This window comes from Setaria italica, chromosome III, assembly GCF_000263155.2.
Source record: "Setaria italica strain Yugu1 chromosome III, Setaria_italica_v2.0, whole genome shotgun sequence".
Taxonomy (NCBI): domain Eukaryota; kingdom Viridiplantae; phylum Streptophyta; class Magnoliopsida; order Poales; family Poaceae; genus Setaria; species Setaria italica.
This window is the reverse complement of record NC_028452.1, coordinates 20,077,103-20,088,393: the sequence shown is the minus strand read 5'-3', so window position 1 is coordinate 20,088,393 and position 11,291 is coordinate 20,077,103. Positions and strand designations below refer to the sequence as shown.

General features: G+C 46.3%; 1 protein-coding gene across 1 annotated transcript; it reads left to right on the top strand.

Annotated features, from left to right (window-relative positions):
* Window positions 1–7,684: 7,684 nt before the first annotated feature.
* On the top strand, window positions 7,685–10,914 carry LOC101761334 (GDSL esterase/lipase At1g71691). Its single transcript, XM_004961991.3, has 3 exons — window positions 7,685–8,095; window positions 9,661–10,278; window positions 10,396–10,914. The coding sequence occupies exons 1-3, from the start codon at window positions 7,789–7,791 to the stop codon at window positions 10,620–10,622; spliced, it is 1,152 nt and encodes a 383-aa protein (XP_004962048.1). The 5' UTR covers window positions 7,685–7,788; the 3' UTR covers window positions 10,623–10,914.
* Window positions 10,915–11,291: the final 377 nt, after the last annotated feature.

Here is an 11,291-nt window from a genome sequence, read left to right as displayed (position 1 = left end):
CGGCTTGTATTCACAAGTCTGGACACATATCTTTCAGGTTATTCAAACTCATCTGATAGTAGCAACTTGCACAAAGCAAGCTTGTGCCATGAGCTTGTCAGCTCTTTAGACAAAATTCATCCATCGATGGTCTTTGCAAAAAGAAGTCGTCAAGCAACTTGGGAGTCATCTATACTACCCGAGATCTCATCTAGACAAATCTGACCAGTTGCAGCTTGTAATAACAAATCTGCAGTTTAGAGCTTCGGAGCACAACACCCGAACAACCCAAAGAGGTTGCAAAGGTAGGCTCTAGATGGTGAAGTCCTAAAGAGTCTGCTCATCTAAAGAGCTTGAATACCTAGATACACGAGTATTGGCACTCTGGAAAAAAGGAGTTACATCCTAAAGATACTCTATGTAGTGTATCTGAAAAGGCTCACAAGAGTAGCCTTGTGCACAGACACTCGCGACTACCACACAAGCAAACATCAGGGTAAAGATTCAAACAAGTCGACAAGCAAACAAAATTGCGACAAGACTCCAAATAAATTACATAGACATAACTCGTTTATATTACAACAATTGTTTTTGCAGCTACTCAAGGTCTATTTGTCTGGCTACTTCCTTGGCAACAGGAGCCATCTCCTCCAGATATTGATGGAACTGCTCATCAGAACAATCCTCGGTGACGCCTTCTGCCACAGGATCCAAGTCAGCTTGTGGGTAGAACGACTTCACCATGGCCAGCAACTGTTTGGAGATAGATTCTACCATCTTCTTGATGTAGTCAGTGATCTTATCGGATACTTCCCTGAGTATTACTACTAAGGGGCGCGGCTCTACGCCCTCTTCTGGGGGCTCCACCATTTTAGCAATGGGTTGGGCGGCCTCTGTTAGCTCTTTGAGAGCAAGATCTTTCACCTCCAACTTAGCCTGCTGCACCCGGACATTCGTCATCAAGTCAACAAGTTGGAACTCCCCATCGACGCGCAGCTTCTTCTCCTTCTCGAGCTTGTGCTCTAGAGTCTCATACTTTGAGGTCAGCTTGTCATATTCATCAGTAACTTAGTACGAGTTCTACCAGTCCATGGCGCGATCCTGGAAATCTTTACTCTCCTTGGTGAGCTCTGCAAGAACAAAGGCAAAAGCCAAGTCAGCAACTTCAAGTGCAGAAAGTACTCGTACACAAAAGAGTATAACAACTCACCTTCGCATCGATTCCTCAACCCTTTGTTGAGCTTCTGCCAATGATCTTTTTCCTCCGTGGCTTTCTGCACAGCATTCCGATACTGGGGGGCTTGGCCGTCGTACTTCATCGGTAGCCGGGAGGAATATTACCGCTCCCGGCTAGTTTCTTCTCCAGCGTCTCAGCCCTTAGGATGGTGTCCCCATAACCTTGGATATACTTCAACTTCTCTCGGGAATGCTGGATCAGTTTCTACGACACAAAGCAAAGTACTCGCATGAGTAGACGAGTACCATATTCAAGACAATGACTAAAGAAAGAAATGAGACTTACTTCTATGAATTCGCCTACACGGCAATGCATCTCTGTGACCGTAGCCTCCATCTCAATGGTGGCCAGAGGGTCAGCAATCAACTGGATTTTCTTCAAGTCCACCCCGGGAGCAATCCAGGTCTCATCGTGCTCCTCGTGCTCCTCAGCATCCGGGGCACCGAGAGGGACCAGCACCTATGTAACAACCAGGTGTTAAAAAAAAGCTTAAGAATGGCTATTATAAGTTTAATGACAAAACTTTGGATGCTAAGAAGATTTTATGACTAAAGTCAACTTTCAGTCAAATTTTGACCAAAAGTGCCAATTTGAGATTCAATACCGAAGAAATGCGACAAAAATATGAATTCAAGCCTTGAAGGTATTTGGAACTCAAAGACAGCAAGTTTGAAGTCAAATTCAAGTCATGAGTATCTCAAATTTGCTTTCAAAGTGGTTAACTTGATGCTACTATTCATCATCTGAAAATGACCAAGTCTGAAACAGCAACAAATATCCAACTTTGAAATTGAGTTCAGAGGAATTTTTCATCCAAGCTTTGGAAAGCTTGAGTCACAAGTGGACTTGGATGTTCAGTGAATCTATTGGACATGTTATTGACCACAGAATTCAAAAGATTCAAATTGTTAAGAGAGCTCAAACTTTGAAAGTTCACCCTGTTGGAGCTCTCTATCGAAACTGAATGGCTAATGCCATTGGACTCTGAATCAGTGCTAAGTGGCCCACTGTGGATCAAGTTTTTGAAGATTTCTATAGGTAGAGGCTGAGCAAGATCATGCACAATGGAATATATAACTTGAGGTTAACCCATTTCAGTGACTTTTGGACAAGGGTGACTTGGTTCAAGTAATTTAAGTGGAGCTCAAAGTAGGAAAGTTGTGCTGTCCATCTGACTGATGAAACTGAATGGCAAGGGGCCATTCAGTTTGAAGAACAGTGAGCTTTAGCAAAGTTGAGCTTGAAGTTTTTAAAGATCTATTATATAAGAGTTGTACTCTAAGTTACAAAATGGAATCCTTAAAAAGTGACTCGTCTTTGGTAGTAGCTGTTGGACAAGGAGCAGTTGAGTTAAGTGTTTTAATTGGAATCCAAAGTTGGGAGGTGCATTGTCAAAATATTGACGAAACTGAATGACAAAAGCCATTCAGTTTTTAAAAATAGTAATATTTAGCATTTTTTGGCTTGAATTTCTGAGAGAATTTGAATCTACAAGTTGGACCTTGGCATGCAAAATGGAACACTGGTTATATGATTAACAAGCTCCACAAGTTGTTGGCCAAGTTTAGCTGAGTTTGAATGGCTGAATTTGAATTCAAAGATGGGTCCATGGACTGTTTTGTGATCTCCGAAGAAACCAAATCGAGTTGGGCGTGATTCAGTTAAGAAGCAGAAAACTAGCTCAACTTTGGAGCTGAAATTCACAAAGAGGAAGCAATTTTTAGCACTTGAGACAAATCAATCAAATGTAGAGTATGGAGTCCTCTACAACTTTGCTTAAAGAATGTCCGAGGCTTTGAATTGAATTTTTGACGCAAATTGGAGCTGAAATCTCATGTTTTTGGGAAGAAAGGAGAGAGGAACAGAGGAGGCACCGGGTGCAGAACAGCTAGGCACCATTGTCTTCCAGCGCGGCACCGCCGTGCAACGCGCCACAAGGATGAGCTCCACAGCTGTAGGCAAGCAGGCAGGACATGGCGGGCAAGAGGCGGTAAATTTTTGTATAAATCACCGCTCTCGCCGCCGGCTCTATCCTTTCGCTGTGTCACCATTTTCATTGTGTCCTCTGCTCTTCGTCTTGCTCCGGACGCTACCGCTCTCCGCCACCGTTCCACCACCGCCCAAATAGTTCACCTTGCCAAGAACCGCCACCATGAGCTCTTGAACCCACCCCTACTGCCGCCGTCCAGCCCCAAGAACCACAATCACCTTTCCGCCGCTTTTCTTCTCCAAGGCCGGCCGCCACTAGTGCTGGTAAGGGTGCCGCCGTAGAAGTGCCTCGTGCTGGAGTTCCAGGCGTCGTCTAGGTGTTTGGGGGTGTCACGCGTGAGCTAGGAAGTGTTGTGGTGGGTCTTGTTGGCTTAGAGTCCAGCCGGTGTGGCTGGAACGCTCGCGCCGCCGTGCGCCATGTGTTGGCCAGGGCCGCCGCCATGGAGGGCCTTGCTCCAGCTGCGGTGAGCTGCTGCTTAGGAGCGCGCTAGGTTGCTAGAGCTAAGGTAGAGCTGCCGGGGTTGCTAGTTGCTTTCGGGTTGCTGCCGGCGAGCTGCTGCGCGCCGCCGTCCGCCTAGCGCTGCCGCGCCCCGTCCTCCCTATGCAGTCCTCTGTCGTGGTGAAGCGAACCACCACTAGAACACCATCTTTGGATGCGGGAAGTTGTGGCGAGTCGGGTAGAGTGAGCCGCAAGCTTCATCGCCGCCGCATGCTGCCAGTCCGCTGCCGCTGCCGCAAGCCGCTGTTCAAACCACCACCCAGGCCAAGAACCCCACCAGTAGGTGCGCGCTGCCCTAGGGAGTCTGCCTAGCTAGGTCCCGTCGCCTGCGAGCTCACCGGCGGCGAGCTAGCGCCGCTACCCATCGGGGGTGTCGCGGTCAAGGGTGGAGGAACTGTGCCTTGACCGAGTCCCGCGCGTCAGTGTTTATGGGTAGGAGGGGGTCGCATGAGAAAAGTTTGGATAAGGGGTTTTTTGGGAAAATGATTTAAGTGTTTTGGAAAATAGATTTAAATTCAGTTTTCTTATTTAATTCATTATAATTTGTAGAAATGTCCAAAAATAGTGAAACCAATTTTGTTAGGTTTTTTATTTTCCTTTATGCATTAAAATTCTTAAACCCTAGTAAAAGATAATTAAAATTTGTTATTTATTTAGTACCTTTATTTGAGGTATTTAAATAAATATTTAATCTTTATAAAATGAATAAAATTCTGAATATTGTTTAATTAATTACAAATAATTATTAATCCATAGGATTTAAGTTTTCCAGATTAGAAATTACTTATAATGCTTTTCTAAATAAAAGAAAATGCTTAAGCTAGATTAGTTAAAGATACTAAAATTATAGGTTAATCTTTATGGGTAGTTTTGTGTTGGCTTGCAACTTTATCATGAAGATGAGTTGCATAGTCTTTGATTGCAAAAAGTTTGCATCTCTAACTCATGCATGCATTCTATCGTAGACATAGAAGCTCCAGAAGTGGATTTCTTGGAATTATCTGAAGAGCCTCAGGAATTCGAAGAGGTGGTTGAATTGATCCCTTGTAAGGGAGGATTTTTTGAAGGAACTAACCTTTTTGTGCATCAAGGCAAGTCCCGGTACATTTAAGTCTATCTAATTTCAGAAATTATTATTCATGAGTCCATCTATTGGTTGTTTTCTTATGAATGCATTAAGTCTAGGAGTTGATTGCAAACAACTCTTGTGCATGATCCTACCTTGTTTAGAGGACATCTTTGCCACCTGTTCAACTAATTAGTAATTATCCTATGCTTAGAAAAGCTTAGATACCTTTAAGTAACTTTGGTTACTCAACTCTAAGGTTAATTTTGTCATACATGTTAATTAAGGAAAATAGCTTGGAATTTTGGAAATGTGGACAGAAGCTAGAGATGGTAGTTCTGGCTGCTAAGTTAATTTGGTTAAGGCCCGTCCGTTGTCTTAACCTTTGATCAAGTGATTTTACCTAGTTGCTTACTGTGTATGGGACCAGCAAAGCCCGGTAGGTTAGTTGGCTCTCTGATCAAGAATATTTCGTACCCATGCTTGGCGTGCAGTGGAAAGGCAGGGGCATAGCCTGAAACTCACATGGAGATCAGGCCATACGTGGGGTCCCATGTGGGGATGCATCCCTAGGTTCAAGTAGTCATATTCCCAATCTTTGGGTATGGCTAATCGAAAGGTTGTTATGTGCAACCCGCGCAGTTGTGCATGGCTAGTAGTCGGGTATCTCCTATAGGATGTAAATCGGTCTGGACTGCCGTAATTCTCGGTTATGAATGCACTTGGTCATCACTTAAACATCATAGTGTAATCAAGTTGAACGTAATGTTTTCCCGAAATTAATATGTTGTATGACTTAGTTCCACCTGGTTGCTCAAAATGTTTTATTCATCTAGACTTGTTAGGTAAAAACTAAATTGAAATAAAAAAGACAAAACTAAGGCCCCACTGATAGTAAGCTTTTTTCGCAAAATGTGAGTCAGGTAGTACACTATGAAGCTATCATGCCGTATTTGAAAGGTCCACACCCTTTCATAAAGTTGGCCCCTTCATGAAAGCTCCACATCCTTTCATGAAATGTCCTTTACAATTATCTCTAATATTAATAGATCATTAATTAAAGCATTTCACAACAGCTTTCAAGGAAAAGGGGAAATGAGCATTCCACAAAAAGAATATTGAACTCCCCTAAAATATCCGAGTATGACTAGTGTTTCTCTAATCTCTGATCCAATCATAAATCTAGTTAGCACAAAAGGGAAGAAATTGAGTGAACTAAGCATAGCTCGATTGATTAGGTTTCTCATGATGGAACTTATCCTTTCAGTTTAAGTACTCGACTCAATACAGACGCTGCTCTCATTTTGTCGATTTATTCCACAAATTAATAGCGTTATTCTTTCAGCTATGGCAACATGTCCGTCAACGTGAGGCACCTGTGGTAGTCTCACCTGTGGTGACTATGTGAATCTCAAGATTTGATGTCACAACCTCTTAAAGATGCTTGTAGATGCAGGGTGTCTGTGTATCTATAGGAATGTACATGCGTGCTTGTAAGCATCTATGCATGTTTTTTAAAAAAAATGACAAAAAAGAGCGGATTGAAAGCAAAAGTCTCGTACCGTCTCAATGTCGGACGTAATGATGAGATTAGAAGTATGTTTGTAGCGTGTAATGGGTTGGACAACCGAAACGACAGCATTGCTAACGGAATTATCTATACGCTCGATTTTGTTCGGCTATCAAATCAACATCTGACACCTCTCCTTCATCTTCAACCTCCTAATATTTTATTCTTCCCGGAGCTCCTTCTCCTCCCACAAGCTCCATTGCCATTGCCGCCACCCCACTTGCCTCCACCCCGCTGCAGAGGGCTAGAGTTTTGCTGGAGCTCCGCACCACCCACATTAATCTTCTACCGCATGGTGTTTTCTTCTCCCAAAGCTCCTCCTCTTCCCACGAGCTCCCTTGCCCTCCTGCGGCGTGCTAGGTCTCACCAGAGATTCGCGCCGACCACTGATCCAGAGCTCCGACAAGACCCTAGTTCGCTTGCGGCGATCTCCTCCCCGCTTCCCCACTGATGTCACCACACTAGTACACCACCGCTCTGCACTACTCTAGTGCCCAACATCTCCCTCTAATCCCGGGGAATGTTGGAGCTCATCGGACCCCAAATTGAAACCCCAATTCCCCCAACCTCGAATTCTAATTTATCACCTGAGACATTTCCCAGTGGTATGATATGATACCTCTGTTCCTGTTTATAAGGTATGGACCGTGTGGTAGGATATGATACAGTCTCCCAAATTAGATTTTAACAATTAATTTATCTTTTATTATGTTTATGATTATAAACTTATATTGTTACAAATCCAACCCTATCAAATTTAAAAATAAAAAATAAAAAAAATGTTGGTACACATGTACGGAACTGCGGGAGCAGTTTTAAAAAATCGAGTGGTGGAGGAGCTCAAATCTCTCGACTCGAGAACGTTAGTTTTCTGAGCCTGTTCACTTCAGCTTATCAGCAATCGAACAGTATTTTTCTCTCACGCCAAATCAACCGTTTCAGCTTTTCAGCTGGCTTATAAGTCCAACCGGGCCGTTTCGTGACCGGCCCATGACTGACAAGCGCAAAATCATGCCTGTTCGCTTCAGCTTATTCAGCCGGCTTATCAGCCACCAAATAGTGTTTTCCTCTCACAACAAATCAACCGTTTCAGCTTTTCAGCCGGCTTATAAGCTGAAGTGAACAGGCCCGAACAGGCCCCACTTCGCTGTGCCGCGTCAAGACCGCGCCATGGCCGCTGCAGTAGCGTGCACGCTCCCCCAAGAGCAGAGCTCTGTGCTCCCATTTACTCCGCCATGCCAGCAATGGCAGCAGGAGCCCGGTGCCGCATTTACTCCCTCCCCCATCCACCCACCAACCAACCCAAAACCCCTCTCCCTCCTCTATATACACACGCCACAGGCCACACCGCAGCCTGCACGCACTCTCACTGACCACCACCGCTGCTCAACCTCTGCTCCGGAAGCTACGCCCTCCGGCGAGCCACCGGCCCACACCCCATCCGTCAAATGGCGGCAGCCGCGGCCCTCCTGCTGCTCTTGTCCCTCGGCGGCACGGCGGCGCAGGTGTTCCCGCCATGGAACGGAACGTTCCCCGGGTTCGGAGCCGGGAGCGGCGGCGGGGGCGGGGGCGCGGCCGCGGGGACGGCGACGGGCGTGCCGGCGATGTTCGTGTTCGGGGACTCGCTGACGGACAACGGCAACAACAACGACCTGCAATCGCTTGCCAAGGCCAACTACCCGCCCTACGGCATCGACTTCGCCGGCGGGCCCACCGGCCGCTTCTCCAACGGCTACACCATGGTCGACGAGATCGGTACGTGCCTCCGCCGGAGCATGCATGCATGCTACTACCATTTTCCACTACTTCCTAGCTCTCTGATCTCTCTGGTCTCAAGCCTGTGTGCAGTGCGCTCAAGCTACCCAGAAGCTATAGTGAACTGTGTAGAGAGTAGATACCTTGAACATCTTTAATTTCAACTGCAAAGTATAGTTCAGAAGAATTTTGCACAATGCTTACTGGCAACTGAATTAAAAAAAAACTAAGGATCAAATGCACAATGCTTGGGAAAGGGATAAGGCAACACATCTTGCAGTTCCCTTGACATACGCAACATTATAGTTGTTCTCAGGACTAAGCAGGAGGTCAAGAAAAGTAGTATATAATACATACACATTTTAGTCGAAATGCCAGTTCCAGTACATCTTAAAGTATCTCCTCTCTCAATAGAAGTAACAGGCTTCAGTACAATATATATAATGAGCACTGTTCAGAGTTGAGTTACTCAAGGAAGAAACATAAGTTAGAAATTATTTTTTATCACTGAATTGACGGTTCATGGATTATGACACGCAAGGCTCAATTTTTTGCAATTGGGTAGCATATGCAGATCAGTATAAGCTATTTTGTGATGGCAAAACAGAAATCTAGTAAAGTTATGTCAGAAGATTTCTCCAATTCAATTCACTAGACACCATCCTCCCCTGAGCCCATTATCTGTTGTAGAACTAGAACCTATAGTCTGCTAGAATTTTAGTATGGTACCTCTGAAGCAAATTTCCTCAAAAGCAGGTATTCGAGGTTAAGATTGTTTGGGTATACACACATATTTTCAGGAAACCAGCTACAGAGGTACATCAATTCCACAAGTATCTAACTTTTGGCAACTATACCATGGATATACCAGATACGTCCATTGCCCCAAATGTTAGGCCCTCTCGGTATACTCGAAGAAGCAATAGTGCAACTGATATACTATAACAGTAACGGAATGCCACACTGAAGCCTACATTTGTTTAGGCCGGCCCTTTGCTGTAGCTTAATTTAAGCATGGAGATCCAGTGTAGCGGTGGTTTGTACATGGTCCACACTGATCTGAATTGATTCATCAGCGAGGTCACTCTAGGTAGACACTCCACGACACACCTAGTGCTTGCCGCAGTAAATTGCCGCCACCGACCTCTTTTGCCTGTCGCAGTGGTACGTAGGCTCATATTTTTTCCCGGGCGACGTAACGCTGTTGCCCCACTCGCTATTGACTCCACTCTCACGCGCCAGACACGGTAGCTTGAATTCAGCGGGTCATTCTGGTCCACCCGCCGTGCATGGCATCAATGTTCCCATGTGACCCTAGGCATACGACGGCACGCAGTGAATGCGTACCCTCACCAAGAATCTACCAGCAACAGGGCTCTTACACAAGATCATATCACTGCAATCAGGAGCCATATCTCCGTAATCCGTAGTTGTGTGCACGTACCCAATAATCAACTGATCCAATGAATTAGCAGTTTTCTACACAATGATCCAAGAAATTTTCTGACTAAGAACGATCGAAGCTCATGGTGATTCCATGCTTAACTCGTATCCATCGCCTTCAGCTCAACTCCTGGGCCTGCCGCTGCTGCCGTCCCACCCGTCGGCCTCCTCGGCGGACGCGGCCCTCCACGGCGTGAACTTTGCGTCGGCGGCGGCGGGGATCCTGGACAACACGGGGCAGAACTTCGTGGGCCGCATCCCCTTCAACCAGCAGATCAAGAACTTCGAGCAGACGCTGGACCAGCTGAGCAGGAAGCTGGGCGGCGCGGGCAAGCTGGCGCCGTCGCTGGCGCGGAGCATCTTCTACGTCGGGATGGGCAGCAACGACTACCTCAACAACTACCTGATGCCCAACTACAACACCCGCAACGAGTACGACGGCGACCAGTACTCCACGCTGCTGGTGCAGCAGTACGCCAAGCAGCTCGGCGCGCTCTACAAACTGGGCGCCCGCAAGTTCGTCATCGCCGGGGTCGGGTCCATGGCGTGCATCCCCAACATGCGCGCGCGGAGCCCCCGGAACGTGTGCTCGCCGGACGTCGACGACCTCATCATCCCCTTCAACAACAAGGTGAAGGCCATGGTGAACAGCCTCAACGCCAACCGGCCCAACGCCAAGTTCATCTACGTCGACAACTACGCCATGATCTCCGAGGTCCTCCGCAACCCGTGGTCCTACGGTACGTGTACCATCGATCGATCGGCAGCGGCAGCCACTGCACATTATTCGTTCATGGAGTGATCATGCATTATGGGCCTCAACTTGTTGTGCTCTGTCGTCGTCTGCGAGTGTGCAGGGTTCAGCGTGGTCGACCGCGGGTGCTGCGGCATCGGGAGGAACCGGGGCATGATCACCTGCCTGCCGTTCCTGCGGCCGTGCCTCAACCGGAACACCTACATCTTCTGGGACGCCTTCCACCCGACGGAAAGGGTGAACGTGCTGCTCGGCAGGGCGGCGTTCAACGGCGGCACCGACGTCGTCTACCCCATGAACATCCAGCAGCTCGCCGCATGGCAGCCGTAGTAGAACGGCGAGGACGTACGGCATGTGTCAAAGTTGTCGTCGATTAATGCATGATTTTGAAGCACTTAGTGTGTACAAGATGTATGGTGGTCATGAGTACGAGGGAGCTGAACCCAGTTGTGAGCGTGTCCAGTGTCCTGTTTTTGGTCCATTGGTGTTCTCTTAATTAGTAGTACTACTACCTGTGTACTGAATCAAGGAGATCAGTGTGGAGTTATTTTGTTGGTTGGTGTGGTTATCTCCATATGTTCGCCAGTTTAATGATATGGAGCTGTACTACGTTTTTACAGTATTTTTTCTCATTTTTATTTATATACCTCTCTGTCCCAAAGTAAATGGTGCTTTTTAGAGTTTAAAGTTTATCACGTAAAAGAGTACGTTTTAGACCACCTTGAGAGAAACTCACGCATTAACTTTTATCACCCCTCACAAGTACGGAGTAACAAGAGATTCTTCAATTCGGAAGGGGTTGCTTACCGAATCATATGCATACACAATTAAATGGCTCCAGAAAAATCCATAAACCAGCTCCGCTATCAAAGCCAACTAAATAAATTGATTAGAGGGCATATAAGACATTTCACATGCTCATTGTTTTGTTTGAAATTTTGTAAAAGAGCACTTATTAGAACAAAGGGATTAGTTCTCTGCATATGTAACATAAAGGTA